Source organism: Canis lupus, chromosome 11, assembly GCF_003254725.2.
Source record: "Canis lupus dingo isolate Sandy chromosome 11, ASM325472v2, whole genome shotgun sequence".
NCBI classification, from domain to species: Eukaryota; Metazoa; Chordata; class Mammalia; order Carnivora; family Canidae; genus Canis; species Canis lupus.
The window spans coordinates 64,609,080-64,627,048 of record NC_064253.1 but is presented as its reverse complement, the minus strand read 5'-3'; the positions used below and the strand labels follow the sequence as shown (position 1 = coordinate 64,627,048).

General features: G+C 45.2%; 1 protein-coding gene across 11 annotated transcripts in view; it reads right to left on the bottom strand.

The window, feature by feature from the left end:
• PALM2AKAP2 (PALM2 and AKAP2 fusion) overlaps positions 1-17,969 on the bottom strand; it is a 460,195-nt gene that overhangs the window by 63,245 nt on the left and 378,981 nt on the right. The window contains exon 1 of one of the 11 annotated variants that reach the window (XM_035697251.2): positions 11,704-11,972. The exons of the other annotated variants lie outside the window; for them this stretch is intronic. Within the exon in view, the coding sequence (XP_035553144.1) occupies positions 11,704-11,739 (36 nt within the window). The 5' untranslated portion in view covers positions 11,740-11,972. Of the gene's footprint in view, positions 1-11,703; positions 11,973-17,969 lie in introns of those variants that run through there. 11 annotated transcript variants of the gene reach the window in all.

Below are 17,969 nucleotides of genomic sequence, written 5' to 3'. Positions count from 1 at the left end.
AAAAAACCAGATCTCCTGCAAATGTCCCAGGCTGCATTTAGATCACAGAGAGGAAGAATAGAACTGAGTGTCCAAATGACAACCAAACAGTAATATGGGAGCTTCCTGGGGGAAACTCAACAGGGCCCCACTGTTCTGGGATGGAGACTCTTGAGTAGTTCCTACAGGGTGTTGTGACTGGCGTTCCTTTAGATGTTCAAGGGATCAAACATGGCCAGAGAGGAGAGGGGAGCAGAGGGATGCATATTCATGAGGCCAAAAGGAAGCTGAGCAAGAAAGACAGTGATAAAAATGTTCAAAATGTGTCTTTTGCCAATAAGGCAAATAATTTGTCTCTACGCGAAGGAGCTCTGGGAACAAGGGTCCAGGTCTGTCTAATTCCAGACATCTTGGTTCTAGGGTCTCTACTGATAGTGGATCAAACCTCAAAAATACAAATAAACCCGACAGGGCCACTATATAGGCCACACGGATTCCTAAGGGACATTTCCCCTTCAGATAAAAATTCAAGGAAGAGTAAAAAAAAAAAAAAACAACCAGAGAAAAAACTGCAAAGAGGATGCTCAACAGCAGCCATACTCAGATTTCTGATTTCTGAGCAGAATCACATGAGGTGAAAGATCAAGGCTTTATCAAAAGCTGAACCCACGGAATCCCCTCATTCTTCCTTCAAAAGAGCCCTCCATAGGCTAAATCATTAAAGAATGGTCTAAAAGTCTGGAAGCTCAAAGTGAGAAGCAACAAGTTCTCCTTTTCAACTTAACACCGTGGCTAAGAAATGTGGGCTGTTGACCTGCTTAGTATTTTCCTTGCTGCAACTTAGCTCGGGCTCTGCTGTCTCTGGGAGCAGAGCTGAATACCACGCACGGGGCTTGGCTTCCTTCCTGCATTCGTGCATTCGTTCACTCTCTCGTGCATTCATTCACTCGTGCATTCATTCACCCTTTCGAGTGAGTATCTGCTGTGCATCAGGTACAACGGGGAGAACCAGGCACGGAGCTGCCCTCTGGAAATTCACTGTCTCGGGAAAACAAGAGCCTTTCCGATCTCAAATACACGTAGAGTTGCATTTGTGAGAAGTGCATGGAAAGAAAGTACTCGGACAGCCTCTAACAGGGGAATGTGAGCCGGTTGGTCGGGGGAGGTCAGGGGAGGCTTCTGGGAGGAAGTAACAAATAAGTTGTAATCTGAAAGATAAGGTGTTTGCTAAGCCATGAAGGGGGGCGAAGGTGGGGGGAGAACAGAAGACTGTTCCAGGCTGTTGTGAAAGGCCGCCAATTAGGAGCTAGAGAAGCAAGGACAAAAATGGCAGGTGGCTTTGGTGGCTGCTAAAGCAAAATATGCCACCTTACATAGAATTATTTTGAGGTGGGATCACCTGGGTGGCTCAGTGGTTGAGCACCTCCCTTTGGCCTGGGGTGTCATCCCGGAGTCCAGGGATCGAGTCTGGCATGGGGCTCCCTGCATAGAGCCTGCTTCTGCCTCTGCCTGTGTCTCTGCCTCTCTCTCTGTGTCTCTCATGAATGAATAAGTAAAATCTTAAAAAAAAAAAAAAAAAAAAAAAAAGAATTATTTTGAGGTAAATGCAATGGAGATGCAGCAGATATAAGCAAAGCTCTCGGTGGGGTGCCAGGCTGGCTCAGTCCCCAGGAGCTTGCAACTCCAGATCTCCGGCTTGTGAGTCCAAGGCCCCCTGGCGGGTGTAGTGATAACTTAAAAATAAAACCTTAAAAAAGAAAAGCTCTCTGCTCTCCCTCTATTTGCCTAAAACCAGGGCATGAATGTGTAAAGGTGTCCCCCCTTCTTCTCTCTACACGGCAGGATAGAGGCTAATCACTGGAGATGACTCTAGACTCTCATCAGCCCAAACTTGGCACCAGAAGAACGTACCTGGCACACCTTGCTTCTCTATCATTCGTTTCCCCACGTTTGCCTTCCCACTGTTTAGTACCCTAGAAACTCCCAGTCCTTTTCCTTTGTCTTACTTCTCTACAAAATTAATCACTTTGCTAAGATGTGACACAAGTTCAAGTTCTAACCACCCTTTTGAGTTATTCATCACGGAGTATTCCCATGTGTATGCAGATGCACAGAGGACGCATGCATTAATAAACTCCTGTTTGTTTTCCTCTGTTACTCTCCTTGGTCAGTCTATTTTGATAGACCCTAGACAAGAAACCTAAGACGGATAAAGGAAAAAGCGTTTTTTTCCTCTCCTCTACACTGGGATGGGGAGGAAGTCTGGAGAGGTGGATGGGAGCAGACCACGTAAGATTCAGGTCTTAACTCCTAACTCTGGGAAACGAACAAGGGGTAGTGGAAGGAGAGGAGGGCGGGGGGACGGGGTGACTGGGAGACGAGCACTGAGGGGGGCACTTGACGGGATGAGCACTGGGGGTTATGCTATATGTTAGCAAATCGCACTCCAATAAAAAAAAATTTATATATGATTCAGATCTTAATTTTGAGAGCATTTGAGACCAATGGGTCATTGAAAGGATTAAAGTGCGGAGGGCAGGGGCAGGGAAGGACATATCATTTTCTTAGCCAAGTCTTGGCTTTCTGTCCTGACCCTGGCCTGCCGCTCCGGCTACCCCTCAACAAAGCCAGCAGTCTGATCAGGGCATGAAATCCCGGCAGTGCCCCTGCTGCCCCCCAGGGCCTCCTAGAGCTGTGGTCCAAGCACCTCAGGATTCCAATTCCATAAACAGTGAATCTGAAGCCAGCCCTGAAATAATTTATTTACCTTTGCACATCTGATCTTTTTTTTCCTTATGTTAATCTTCCTAATCTTCCAGCCCTGGGGATAACACACAAACACACACACACACACACACACACACACACACACACACACACAAATATGTGATGCCAATAACAGTGGATGGAAAATTTATTCTCTCGCTTGATAAAGCCTATACTCTAATACAGAATAATAAACCCCTGTATTATTTCCAAACATGTTGTGTCTAACAGTTCAACCAATTCTGTCTAGAACACAGAGGTAAGGGACACCTGGGTGGCTCAGCGGTTTAGCGCTGCCTTCAGCCCAGGGCGTGATCCTGGAGACCCGGGATCAAGTCCCGCGTCGGGCTCCCTGCATGGAGCCTGCTTCTCCCTCTGCCTGTGTCTCTGCCTCTCTCTCTCTCTCTTTCTGTGTCTCTCATGAATAAATAAATAAAATCTTTAAAAAAAAAAAAAAAAAAGGATCCTGGTTCTACCTACCAGTGTGGGACAAGCTGCTGGATCTCTCTGAGCCTCAGTGTCCTCATGTGAAAATGGGATGGGCAGAGGGCCCTCCGAGTAGCGCTGTGCCAAAGGAGACCATGGATGAAAGACGCCCCAGGGAGCCCGGCGCGCAGGGGCGGTCACGGCGGCAGGAGGGTAGCGGTAGTAGGAAGAATCTGGAAAAGCCCCCCACCCCCGCGTCCCTGGGGGCCAGCGATCTGCCAGGCTGCCCAGCAAGAGGCCAGGACATGCACAGCACTTCCAGAAGGACAGGGGACCGTGAATAGCAAGCAGCTGCCCGGGGGCTGCAGGCAGAGGAAGGCAGCGGTGCTCTCCGCACCCACGGGCTGTGTCTAGGCCTGAGCGGCCTCCGTGGGCCTCGCCCTGCTGCAGGCCTGAGTGGCACTGTCCCGACTTCCTACCCCGGCTGGCTCCAGCACACCCATGGAGCGGGTTAGCACCCAGGCAAATGTTCCCGATGCAGTGAGAGGAGTAAGGGACCTACCTCTGGACACACAGCCTTGGCCCTCAGAGCAATAGGGAAACAGAAGATGCGGGACCCTAAGTGCCCTGGCAAAGCTCCCAGGGCCAAACCTGCATCCCACGTGCCTTGTTTTTTTAAGATTTCCTTTCTAGAGAGGTTTGCTCCCTAACTGGACAGAGAAGCTCAAGGGGGGCCCAACATCCACTAGGAAGCTGCAGAGCCACAGCATGGGCCTCCGCTACCCGGGGGAGGTTTGTTAGCACCCAGAAGCTTCCACTGGGGGGAAAGTGTTCTTCAGGATCCCTATTCACATTTCTTCTAGTCTCGATTTCTGGGAAAAGTTTGGTGGGACATCATGTGGATGCCAGGAGGCGTCATGGCTTGGCTTCGGGGGACGGTCTCCAGGCGCCCACCTCCCTCCGATGGCTGGGCAGAGGCTGCCGGCCTCCCGGCAAGTCCTCAGACCAGTGTCTTCAAGGTCGTGGGCGAATCCACTTCTCCCCAGGCTGAGGAGGGCCTAGGCCAACCCTGCATGTTCTTGTCAAGGGCCCAGTCTGAGGGCATCGCAGGGATCCTTCTAGTCATTCAGGAGGAATTCTAGAAAATGTTCCTTGACACAGACTCTAAAAACAGCTCTGCCTTTTTGCAAGAGTGCCCCTGTGGCCTGCAAGGGGCCAGGGGGCAACTTGGAGTGTCTGCCTAACAGAGCCAGATGCCTCTCTTAGCACAGGAGCTTCCCTTGTCCCATCTGGGACACAGTGGAGGAGTGAACAATTAAGCCAGACATTTCTAATGGCCTTTCTCAGGACCCCCCACGCCCAGCCTATGGAGGGCTTTGGAGGGGATCACCTCATCACCCCAACCAAAAGCTGAACCTGTTTTTTTATTAAATGACTCCATAGGGTCTTATGATAAGCTGCCTCGGCTTCAGCTTCCTCATGTGACTGAGGGAATACCAAGTCCATGGACACACACTGGACAGTGATGGGCTTCCTCCCAGATGGGCAGGGGGCCGCTGCATCGCCTTCTCCACCACCGCCTCTCCGTTCTAGAAGAGCAGCCCTGTGCTCGCCACGTCTGTGGGCCCAGTGCCACCCAGAATGCCTTTTCAAACCTCAGCTTCGGTCGAGGTCAAACATCTAACCCTTGATAAAGTCAGATTTATAAACAGCCTAAGGTTGTTTGAGGAAGGGAACCTATTACCCGGTGCCTAGCACCTTTCTTGATAAAATGCTCAAGTGTGTTGTGTGCGTGTGAACTGAATGATTCTCTCCTTACCATCCCCCCTTTTCCCTCCCCAGTACCCTCTAGGTATCTGCTTTCAGAGCTAAATTAGATGCCCCACATGCTACAGTCCGAGAGAGAGAGAGAGAGAGAGAGAGAGAGAGAGAGAGAGAGAGAGAGAAGGGAGGGGAGCCACAAAAGGTATTTACAACTGGTTTTGTTCCTACTCTCAAGAAATGGAATTCAATTAAAAACCCTCTCCATCACAGAAGTGCAAAATTACTATGATTATTACCTGCCAAGTCGGAGCAGTTTCAGGGCAAATCGGATTTACACGGGGAGCTGTAAGTTACAGTTCCTATTGTACCATTTTTCAGGTTTCAGATTTTGTTTTCTCGGGACTCCTGAACGGATTCATGCAAAAGCAAATGAGATTTCATAATAGCCTCCGCCACACTTCCATCCCGCCGGGGGCAAACCTATTCATTAAATGGCAGTGAGGTAATGCTGCCCATCTGCTAGGAAAAGGCAGGGATGTCTGGGCCACTGAAGCAAGAAGCGCTTCACGTTCATCTTGGGGAAATGGATGAGCTGAGAGCTTGTACTTCCTCGTGTTTCCTTTCATGAGAGAGTTGCTCAGGACACTCAGAGAAACATCTCATTCATAGATGCCTGGAAACATGAGCCATTTTTTTCACTAGTGACCATAATTTCACTAGTTCAGGGGAAGTCATTTTCCCATATCCTGAATACCAGATGTCTGGAGAAGGAAGAAACCCCAGAACAAAGCATATGGCAGAGAAAAAGCAGGAGGCTGAGGGGATCCCAAGGCTATAGGCTCCGGACCTAATGATGTCCATGACCATATAGATGGATCCAGCAGGGAGAAACTATGCCATTTTATTTTTAAAACACTTCTCTCTTCTGATGCATTCTAGCTTCTTTAGACTTAGCTAGGACATCTCAACAATCAGTAAGATCCTTCTTCACCATAAGGACAAAATTTGTATTATTAGTTTTGGGTCGTGGTGGTTAAGTAGGGGTGATTTTTAAATACTATCCCTGTCTTGCAATAGGAAGGTAATCCTTTCTTCTTTCTTCCTTCCTTCCTTTCCTTTCTTCTTTTTTCTTTTTTTTTCCTTCCTTTTAGAAAGCTCTAATTCTTGGGGGCACCTGGGGGGAGCTCAGTGGTTCAGCATCAGCCTTTGGCTCAGGTCGTGATCCCAGGGTCCCTGCAGGGAGCCTACTTCTCCCTCTGCCTATATCTCTTGCCACTCTGTGTGTCCCTCATGAATAAATAAAATCTTTAAAAAAGAAAAAAAAAAAAAAAGAAAGAAAGAAAGCTCTAAATACCTAAGTGTCAAAGTTGGGGAACTGAAAGCAATAACTCAACTGAAAAACCTAACTATACAAATATCCATTCTGTATCTTGAACTGGGATGGGGAGATGTTGTCATATTTTCCATAGTGTATTCATATATAAGTTTTTACAATATATTTGTCTGAGGTCTGGAAAACTCGGAGGTATGTGGCAGGTAGGGAGAACTGCTGGAAACAGCTGGTAAAGGTAGAAAGGTAAGGTGCTTAGGTCATACCACTATTCTTCCTTAAGGTCTGGTTAGGAAGCTGACCTCAGCTTCCAATCTGAATTGTAGACTTCATTTTATTCTGACATTTTGCAAAGAGCCTGGCTTGTGTCCCAGAGGACTTGAGCTCTAGACACTCGCTCACCTTGAGCAAGTCACTTACCTGTCAGTTTTAAAAAGACAGTGTCCAGCACACAATAGATAGTCAATTAATTTTCCTTTCTTTCTTTCTTTCTTTCTTTCTTTCTTTCTTTCTTTCTTTCTTTCTTTCTTTCTTTTTATTTGAGAAAGAGAGAGCATGTGCTCACAGTAGGGGGCTGGGCAGAGGCAGAGGGAGAGAGAGAATCTCAAAGCAGACTCTCTGCTGAGCATGGAGCCAGACTCAAAGCTCCATCCCAGGACCCTGAGATCATGACCTGACCCGAAATCAAGAACCAGACACTTAACCAACTGAGCCACCCAGGCACCCCATTCATTTTCGTTTTAAAACAGCTACATTGACATATAATTCACATACCAGAAAATGCACTATTTTAAAGTGTATAATTCAGTGGTTTTTAGAATATTCATAAACTTATTGCAACCATAGGCACTACTCATTTTTTTGAAGAATGAATGAATTGGTATTTTAAAGGTAACCTGGCTTTAAAAGCCAGGCTGTATTCTGAATACTTTTTTTGTGAATTAACTCACATAATCCCCCTTATAAATGTATGAAATGAGTATGATTATTATCCCCATTTTACAGAAAAATCCATTGAGGTTTGGATCCCGGCCATCCAGATACAGAGCCAGCATTCTCAACCAGCTTGAAAATTCTGTGATTCTATTGAGTCTGACATAGTGAAGTTCCTTATTTATTACGTCATTAATGCTATGAATAAACACTAAAGTATCGGCAGACCTCCTTTTCATGTTGATGACAAATTTGCTGTCTTGGACCAAAATGTCTCTTTCCCAGGAAGTAGTAGGAAGACTGCTAGCTGTACATCCCTTGATGCAGGGATGCATCTGACTCATTTTTGGGTCCCCAGCACCTGACACAGAGTGGAATGAATGACTGGCTAGTCAGCCAGGAAAGAACATTGCCTGCTATGCATTATACATGAACCACCCGAAAGTCTCCACTTAGGCTAGCCAAAAGGAAGAGCCAGGTGCCTGTGGGGCAGTCAATAATGAGATCCCATCAGCCATCTCCAACAAGCGCCAGAGGCCCTTGGACCTGAAACTGGCACTAATGCTGCAGTTTTGTTTTGAAAGCAGTTAAGAATGAATTGATCCCAATAAGCCAAGAAGAAACACATCACCCTCCATACACAGGAGAAGCATGAAACCTCCCAGCCTGCTCCACTCTTACTGGAAATCAGATTCGAACATGTGCCTTCAGCTGTCACAGGCTCACTGATTTGGGGTTTGACTGAGTAGTGTTGTACAGTTAAGTTGATGGCAGTGGCGGGGGGGGTTGGGAGGTGTGGAAGGTGAGGGGAACATTTAGAGATGTGCAGGTTCAATCCCACCTCCAGCCCCAGCCCCAACAGAGGACAAGTGGCCTTCCCGGGAGCTCAAGACTTAACAGCCACCACTTATTTATTACTATGGTGAAAGTTGTGATTCAACCCAGAGCAAAAAAGCAAAGCAGGGAGGGGGGTCCTCGAAGAATTATAGTATTTTCATGCTAAAAAAAAGGTTTCTTCTCCCTCTCCCACTTGCTTTGTGCAGTTCCCCAAGAACAAAAAGGCTATTTTCATGCTTGACAGCAGGCCATATGTGATCTGTTTTCATAGCTCAGGGTCCACATGAAATCCCAGGGTAAAAAAGAAACTCACAGGGGAAGCCTGGAGTGGCTGAAGGGAGGACTGGCTCCTTTCTGTTTCTAAGGCATGCCACCAACCCAAACACAAGCTGCTCAAGTTAAAAGCAGGTCTCCTCTCCTGCACTCTCCCCCGTGGAACTCACAGCTAGCAGGATTGTGCAAAGCAGTGTCCTCTTGGTCTGCAGCGTTTAATAACCAAATAGGTATCCCCCCTGCTGTATGCAGGAGGATCCATTCAGACACTTACATGGTTTTCAAAGTTCTCCGTGAGAAGAGGATTTTCTGAGAATTCCTGGCAGCCCTTTGACCCAGGGAAGAGGGAGCCACTCACTGCCTTTCACTGATGCTTGGCAAAAGAAGAAAAATTTCCAGCAGTTGGACTAATCAAGAGTCATTATTTCTGATCTTAGGATTGTTACTTTCTGATTTTTCTTTTCTTTTTCATCAAATTTCACCAATCCAGATCCCCACGTATATTATGATAGGGGAAAGCATAATACTTTGCACGTTAAAATGGTAACATTTTATGCTGTGTCTATCTTGTCACAATTACAAAAACAAAAACAAAACCAGACAGTAAGCTTTTCAGAGGTTGAGATCCTGTCTTAGCCACCTTCTTGTCCCCAGGAACCAGCTCAGACAGGTGACTTCACAATGTCTGCCAAACTGACTCCTTATGCAGTGGAATGGTATGAAGTTAATCAGTTTGCAATGCACTCCCCCCACCAGGCCTATCTGATGCCCCAGGATCCAAACCATATTAGAGTTTTCCTCCCTGGCTTTTTCCTCATAGATAGGCACAGAATACATTTTCCTTATGTCCTGTCACCCTAACTTAGCACAGTCCCCTAGCCACTCAATTTCCAGTATTCTTTTCCAAAATGATTACGTCTCACATCCAGTAAAAGGTTAGTATCTTGCAAGTCCCCACTCAAAAAAAAAAAAAAAAGTCAATCAATCAATCAATCCTGAACATTTTTACTAGTTTGGAAGGTCAGCCTACAGTAGATGTTTATAAAGACAATTTTCAAAAAATTCAACTGCCTACATTGCCTGAATTTCTCTATAGAGAACATGCGCTGTCTTGGTCTATCTGATGTACCTGTCTCTCAACTTCCCTGATAGACCTATCCCTTCTGCCACTATACCCTTGTGCCTTATGGGTTAGGGACGCTGATGCCTGTGGCAGTTCCAGGGTTGAGCATGTGACCCATGCCTGGCCAATCAGAACACTACACTTCATCCCCTCCCCTTCCTCCTGGGCCACAGGGGGCAAGAAGACCAAGCAGAGCCAATGAGATTCCCTTTCAAGGCTTTAGTTGGAAATGTAAGGAATTGAGAAAATGGGATAAAAGCTTAGAGCTGTTGTTAATTAGTCATATTGATACCAAAGGAAAAGAGCCAACCAGGAATGGAGCCCACAGAGGAAAACACAGCTGAGTGGGCGGAAAAGGGACATTGGTGTTGTCGTCTGAACCCCTGGATTCTGCTGTGCCTGAAGCCTTCTCCTCCTGTACCTTTCAGTGATTTGAGCCACTAAATTCCCCTTCATAAGCTAGCTTGACCTCTGCAGTCCTTGTGTCTAGCAGGATTTCAATTTTCTTAAAACCCCAGAACTCAATTTATATAAAAATATACACCTGATGGGAGATCCCTGGGTGGCTCAGTGGTTTGGCACCTGCCTTTGGCCCAGGGCACGATCCTGGAGTCCCGGGATCGAGTCCCGCATCGGGCTCCAGGCATGGAGCCTGCTTCTCCCTCAACCTGTGTCTCTGCCTCTCTCTCTTTCTCTCTCTATCATAAATAAATAAATAAATCTTTAAAAATATATATATATATACACCTGAACTCTCCCCCAAATTAATGTTTTTTATTTTTAGTATATTACTTGTACTAATTACAGTACTTATTACAAATTTCTTCAGTTATTTTTAATATATGCAATATATTTTAATATATATTATGCCATTCTAACCCACTAGTATAATATGAAGAAACAACTAATCAGATGGTGCAACTTTGCCATTTATGACTCTTTGAGAAAAGAATTGGCAAATCAGATTGCTTGCTTCTAACATCTCACTCAACCTTATGGGTGGAAGGTGTCAGACGCTGTTATTTGTTACAAAATGGTTTGGCTTCACCTTCAAAAGGAAGAGTAAACTAGATACCCGAACATGCCAACAGAAATTCAAAACAAAATAGGTTTGTGGAATAAATGAATTGCTCTGTATCTTGACTGGAATCTGCAACTGCATGCATTGGTCCAAAGCCCTATGGGGTACGGCACAGCAAAAAGGGTGCTCCTGTGTGCCTATAAAACGTGAATAGATCTTCATGAATCTCTTAAATCTTAAAAATACATGTCTCAATCACCCAAAGCTGTCTGGGATCAGGAAAGCAGCAAAGATCCCACACGTGAGTTGATACATCAGCACACGCAAATTTGAAAGAGTTCTGAAAATGAAGTCATCTCTCTCGAGTAACGATGTTTTTTAAGAGCCTTATTGACCTTGGGCTGATCATCATGACCTTGAAGAAGTTCAAGTGTGCAGCTCCATGCTTCCTTTCTCTACTTCGCTATCTCTGTATGGATATAGGCAGGACGGCATACACATCCCTATACTCTTCAACTTGGCCTAGGGAAACACAGAAATACAAAAACTGCCCCCAAATCCCTGGGGTCCAGAAAACTGGGCCAGAGTGGGTCTGAAAGGGAGTTCACATAATAGTCTCACACGCTAAGAAAGATTCTTTAGCTTTCCCCCCAGGCCTACCAACCTTGCCAACATCTTCAAGGTCAGTGGCAAACAACTTGACCAGATGTCAAAGCATAGCATGTATACCTTTCGTGTATTCCGCAGCTTGCGAGCTGTATGCCTGGTTTCCTAGCAATGCATCCAACATCATTACCAACTGGTTTAGAAATGATTGTAGCATTAAATCATCAGGTAAAAATCCCAGAGAGCATTTCTACTTAAGCTATGCCTCCCTGAGAAGAAAAATGCTCTATACATTGAAGGCTCTGAGATATTACAATAATTACTAGGGAAAGAGAAATAATTTACAACAAAATTGGAGCCTGAAGAATAGCACCGTTACGGCCTTAGCCTTCTTTAGCTTTCCTAAAGAAAACCTGGCCACAGAAGCACAGCGTCTGCTACTTAGAACTTCCAGCGCCTGAAACATCAGGGATGTTGTGCTTTTTTTCTTTCTGGGTGACTCCAGCACCTTGAGTTCAACAGGGTAGCTTCCCCAAAGATTAATGGGAAATGTGCCTTCCTGAGTTGGAGGCCCCAAAGGTGCCAGCTCCCTGGGCAGCACGCAGCAGACCCCACAGCAACACTCGCTGACCCGGGGAGACCTACCGTGAAGAGCGAGAAGAGCATCCAGGCGGCAATCATGACCTAGCTGGCCCTCACTCACAACCTGATCTCGACAGCCAGCTGTTCCTAAAGCTGCAGCCGGGTTTCCCTTTCCTCGGGCCGAAAACGCCGACGCCAAGTCACAGCATTTCAGGTGAAGTGGGGACCGGGCTGGCAACCTGCGCGCACGTCCCTGGCAGCCGCTACCCCGGGAAGCGCACAGGCTGCAACGTGAACCGGCCCCACTTCTCCGACTCAAAGGTGCACCCTGGAGCCGCCTAGAGCCTTCAAGGGCAAATGAAACAGGAGGCGAGTGTATTTATTTTTACACGGCTACTAATGATCAGATTACATGTGATCAGATCAATTATGATTCAACAAATGCTAGCTGGTCGGTGGAACCCGATGGTAATGGGCTAATCAACCCCGAGGAGGCCCTGTGGAGTTCTTGTATTTATTTATTTATTTTTTTAAGTCACGATGACTTATTTTATAATGCCAACACCAGAAAGTGACCTTGAAGACTTTTTTTTTCCCCTCCTGTGAACCTGCTGGCTCTCCACAATAAGGAGAGTCACTGGACACTGTGTTTACAGTAAAGGCAAGTAACTCGATGGGTTTAAACAAAGGTGCCCTTACAAAGAGAGGAAGAAAACCTGTTTAGCAAAGAGGCGGGCGCAAAAGGGGACAAGCGTCTCGGGAAAGGGGATCCGAAATGAAGTCAAGGCACAGATGCTCCAGTTTATAAAACAGGAATACGATTCTAGCCTCTTAAGACACAAAAGTCAAAATCCTACTTTTACGAGGAACCACCCACGTTATGAAGGAATTTAAAAGACATTGTCCTGTTTTTTAAGAGCGGGGAAATTGTGCTCTTGGCTGGCTCCCTGCTTCTAAGGCTGAGGGGCAGCGAGTGACCTCTGCCCTTGGCCACTGGAGTCAACCAGAATTTCTCTCCGAGGCAGGACCTGCTATATCCATGCTGTATTCCTCATTAGAGGTCTTTTTCTCCATGGGCTGTTTTTTGTTTCACATACTTAATATTATCTCCAGACATCATTTTCATGGTCCTTTTAAAAGTTCTATCAGACCCAACCATTCTTGACTTCATGCCTGGTTTCAAGAAGTGAAAGGGAAAGAAGCAGTTCTTTGAAAAAAACATCCATGTGCCCCTCTGTAAGTAATCCAGTCTCCCCTTCTCCCCTACTGCTTACATCAGCCTCACCAGTGCCTTCCCTCCCCTCTGCTCACCAAGCTCTACCATGACTGCCTTCTGGCCCCTCCAACACCAGTGCCATCCTGCCCCAGGGCCTTTGCACTTGCTGGTCCCTCTCTACCAAATGTTCTTTCTCTAGTTCAGCTCTTTCACACAGAACACTCCTCCGATGATGAAAATGCTCTCTCTTGGTAGCCACCAGCCATCGGTTGGCTATTGAGTACTTGAAATGTAACTACTGTGACCGAGGCACTAATTTTTAAATTTTGTTTAATTAATTTAAATAGCTACAGGTGGCCAGTGGCCACCACATTAGACGGTGTAGCCATTACCCTTTATTTGAGCAGCTTCTTTTCATCACTCAGCACAAATGCTACCTTCACGGAGAAGCCGACCCCTGGTCAGCACGTCTACGTAGCCTCCCCTTCTCAGTACCTGTAATGATTCTGCTTGTGTTTGCTTTGGCTGGTTTGCTTCTCTGCTCTAGAACTGGAAGGTCTTCAAGGATAGAAAACTCATCTCATCTTATTCACTGCTGCCTCCCAAGTACCCAGAACAGTGCCTGGCACAGAACAAACACTCTGTCAATATTTGTTGAGTCAATGAATGAATCCGTTCACCTGGCCGAGGTGCTTCCTTGATGGAATGGAAAAAGAGGGAAATCCCTGCTTGGCAAGTGAATTGTGAACTTGCCTTCATCAGAATGTTGACCCATGGAACCATGTCCCACAGATCGTCCCTAGCACCTAGTTCTGCATTAAAGTGGTAAGGGGGTGAAGGAGCCTCCAAACCAGGATCACAAGGTTGAAGATATGGAGGCCATGGCCTTGGGATCCTCCAGGAATTGACATGAAATTCCTCTCACAGAGGGGAAGAGTCATCTCTGACCAAGTGGCTGCAACCCTGACGACCCACAAGATTAGTGTCAGCCCTAGTGAGAGAGAACTGTGTCAGAGACCGGGCACTGACCAAGACAGACTCCTGACCTCTTGGGTATTCACTTCTTCCCAGAAGGGACAGGTAGATCAGCTGTATTGCGATGATGCATTAGCTCTGGGACCCTGTGAGGGTGGCCGTACCCATGCTATGAGAGTACAAAAGGAGACACTTGGCTCAGTTCAGGGAAGGCTTCCTGGAGGAAGGGCCAAGTAAGCTGGATCTTCAAGGGGAATAGAAGAGTTGAGTCTGTCATGGTGGTGGGGGCTGGGTGTCGGGACTGACAAGGAGCTGGGGAATGTCTAGCAAGAATAATAGGAAGGGGCAGCCCCAATGGCACAGGGGTTTAGCATCGCCTGCAGCCATAGAGACATATTGATGGTGAAGAAATTGGAAAGGGCCTAACACTTGAGACAAATACACAACATAGGACATGGATGGAACATACTGTTTGATGATGTCAACTGGGCCACAAGTGATATGGCTGCCAAAGACAGGCTGACACAGTCACGTCATTTGGACTGACTTTACAACCTAATGCACGTGCACACACGCATCCGCACACACATATGCACACATGCAAGCACACACACCTGTGGAGTCATGAGCCCAATGCCCACAGTACAGCAGCAATGACCAGCCACAGCAAGAAATGCCATCTCGGAAGGGCAGGAAAGACAGCCAAGTCATTCTCTATAGCTTTTCAAGGAACTGTCTCTTAGTCTGGTCAAACGTGCTTGCTTTAGATTTAAATCCAGCACCTACTTTGTGCTAGGTACTCTCGCAAACATCGTCTCCTTCAATAATCACAACAAACACCTCTCTTAACAACATTAAAGATCCTTTATATTGTCCCCTCAGCAGCATGTAGGTTGCTCTCCTATGTCAATTATTTTATAACTTCATTAGTGTACAAGGTACATAGCACGCAAATAGTTTTTAAAAATCAAGTGGTCGTTTAAGGGTTAAACTGTCAAATAGTTGTCCCACTCCTTTCTGTTCCTTAGGTTTAAACCACTTGCAAATCTTTTTAGATATTTCTTATGATATTCACCAAAATTTTCTAGTTAAGATGCTTATGTAGGGTTACTCTGCCAGTTTTAGACATTACCCATTGATTTCCCCTCTGCTTGTTCTCCCAGCGCTTGTTATTTACTTCACAAATTTTGGTTAATTGCTCTTCACTGTTTACATTACTAGGATCACATAAATTTTTTATACTGCTGACGTAATTTTCTTGCCTAATGCCTTTTCTCTGGAGTTAGTAATTACCTCATTTTCTCTAATTCTTGGTGTTTTATGTACAAATCATTAACTCTTCCCACAAATTCAGAAGGTCTGCAGAACCTCCCAATGGATTTTCTGAAGAGCTGAGTTCACCAGAAAGTCGATCAGCTCCATTGCATTCCTTTGTCCTGTTCCTGTCTTGCCTAAGTGATCACTACACTCCAGTTGGCACTCCTGAATTGGGATCCTTGGCTTTCTTCATGCCTTCTGCCTTTGTTATTTACTCCCTCATTTTGCGGGAGCATATCCTTCGGTACCTTTCTCTCTCCTTTTCCCGGATTCTCTTTAATTTTAATTACTCTATTAAAGTTTTATAGGCATATAATTTAAATATGGATTTTACACAACACAATGATCCCCTCACCTCACTTCCCTCCATTTCTTTCCTGGTTTATTCTTATTTTAGTGGGCCACCTCCTCCATTTGCTTCCTGAAAACCTGTGTGTCTGAAAATGTCATTAGTCCACCCTTATATTTGGCTAAGAATTTGGCTGGATATAAAGTTCTAGCTTTAACATCATTTTCCTCCAGAATAACCAAGGCATGGCCCCATGGCATTCTGGCTGTCAGGGTTAACTGTGGACAAGTCAAAAACCATTCTGATTCCTGATCTTTGCATGTGATCTATTTTTCTCCTTGAAAGCTTATAGGATCTTCTCTTTGCCACAAATAAAAATTTTAATACAACTTTGGAAGATGGAAAGCAGATGCATAAGTAGAAAAAAAAAAAGGTAACACTTTGCAGACCTGAAAAAACAGGACCTTAAGCTGTCACTGGGGAAGGCTGAGAGCCAAACAACTCATTTAAAAGACAATAAAAGATGCAGGAATATTTTGATATTCTGAAAACAGGCCAGTCTTCCATATTTTAGCCATGGGTTCCCCTTCAGCACAGAGACAAAAATTGTTCCTATTCTTTCCTCTCCTGTTATCCTGGTACTTGTAGATTTGTGCCTTTTAAAAAGCTCCTTTAGGGGACACCTGGGTGGCTCAGCGGTTGAGCCTCTGCCTTTGGCTCAGGTCATGATCCCAGAGTCCTGGGATCGAGTCCTGCATTGGGTTCCCCACAGGAAGCCTGCTTCTCCCTCTGCTTGTGTCTCTACCTCTCTCTCTCTGTGTTTCTCATGAACAAATAAATAAAATCTTTAAAATAAATAAATAAGTAAAATTAAAAAGCTCCTTTAAGTGAAATAAGCCAGGGACAAAAGGACAAATACTGTAAGATTCCACCTATACACGGTACCTGGGATAATCAAATCCATAGAGACAGAAAGTAGAAGGGGCATTGTCAGGGGCCAGAGGAGGGAGGAAGGAGGAGTTGGTACATACTGGGTACAGAATTTCAGTTTGGGAAGATGAAAAAGCTCTGGAGAAGGTGGTGATGATGGTCATACAACAAGGGGAAGGTACTCAACATTATTAAACTATATATTTTAAAATGGTCAAAATGGTAAATCTTATATTACTTACATTTGACCACAGTGATACAAAAACAAACCTCCTTTATATCACTTTAATGAGGTTGTATTTGGTAGGGAGCAAAAGCAGGTGTGTGTCTACAAACCCCTACCTTTATGTGAAAGTCTTTCACAGATAAGATTTTTTTCTTTTATTCTACTGGCCAGATCAGTAGTTCTAAACTTTCGGGGAGATAGGAAGTTTTGTGAAGGGCTGTAGACACAAAACTGCATGTTGTTTCCATTTACTATACTTTTTTTCCATCACATACTTTGTATGTGATTTCAAGGGTGATTCTTATTATACCAGGTTTCACCCTTAAGAGCCTGACCTTCCCATGGTAAGATGCTACCCTCAGATATATTAACATTAATATTATTATAAAATTAAGCACCAGAGAAGTGATATTCTGAACTAAACACAGTTTCCTTTCTTGACTCCACAGATTAAGAAGGTGTAGGTTAGTGGTGATGGGGGGGCTTTTAATTATCAAAAGAAATACAAGGAGGAACTACAACCTACTGAAGAAGACAGGGTGGGTTGAGGGGTTAGGGAGTGAGCGTGAAGACAGTCCTTGGGATCTCTCTTATTTGAAAGGCTATCACAGGAAAGAGAAACTACAGATTCTGTGAAACTCCCAACAACAAAGCTCAAGCAGGGAAGTCAGTATGAAAGATTCCAGTTCAGAAGGGAGAACTTTCTGTCACTTGGGCACATCTAGGCGACAAGGAGGCCCTTGTTGTTGGCACAAAGACCACTTGGGGAAAGGGTGCTGGGGCCTGGATGAGCTGACCTCTTTTTACAAGCCATTTCAGTCCTGGGATTGTCTATGAAAAGGTTTGTGTCCACAAAACATTAGCCCAAACAGTAAACAAAATGCTGGTCCTTGCCAAGCCCAAGAATAAATATGCTGTGCTCTATTTTAAGACCAAAATCCGCCAAGAAAAACAGGCTCTCAAAAAAAGAAATACATGATTATAGGCAACATGCAAACCACGATTCTCGTCCCATCCCTGCTTTCCAGAATTTCTCTTTTTAACAGTGTGAATTCCAAAATGCAAGCAACAGTAATTCTCAACGAAATGCTCTGGTGCGAGTCATGATTTTTTTTTTTTTTATCTCCCCGAGAAAACGATCTTCAGGTTCATGGCTTTGCATCAAGAGGAAAACCTTCAACTTGAACTACCTTGATCGATTCTCCAAAATACACTTTTTCTAGAAGGCTTTAGAAAACCAAGCAAATAGAGTATCAGAAGAATCACCTTCTCACATTTATTAAACTGTGTATATTCCTCCTGTAAGAGTCCCAGAGCAATAACTGCACGTTACCAGGTTCAAGTAGTCCCTCTTTCTAGTTAGTGCGGTCAATTTG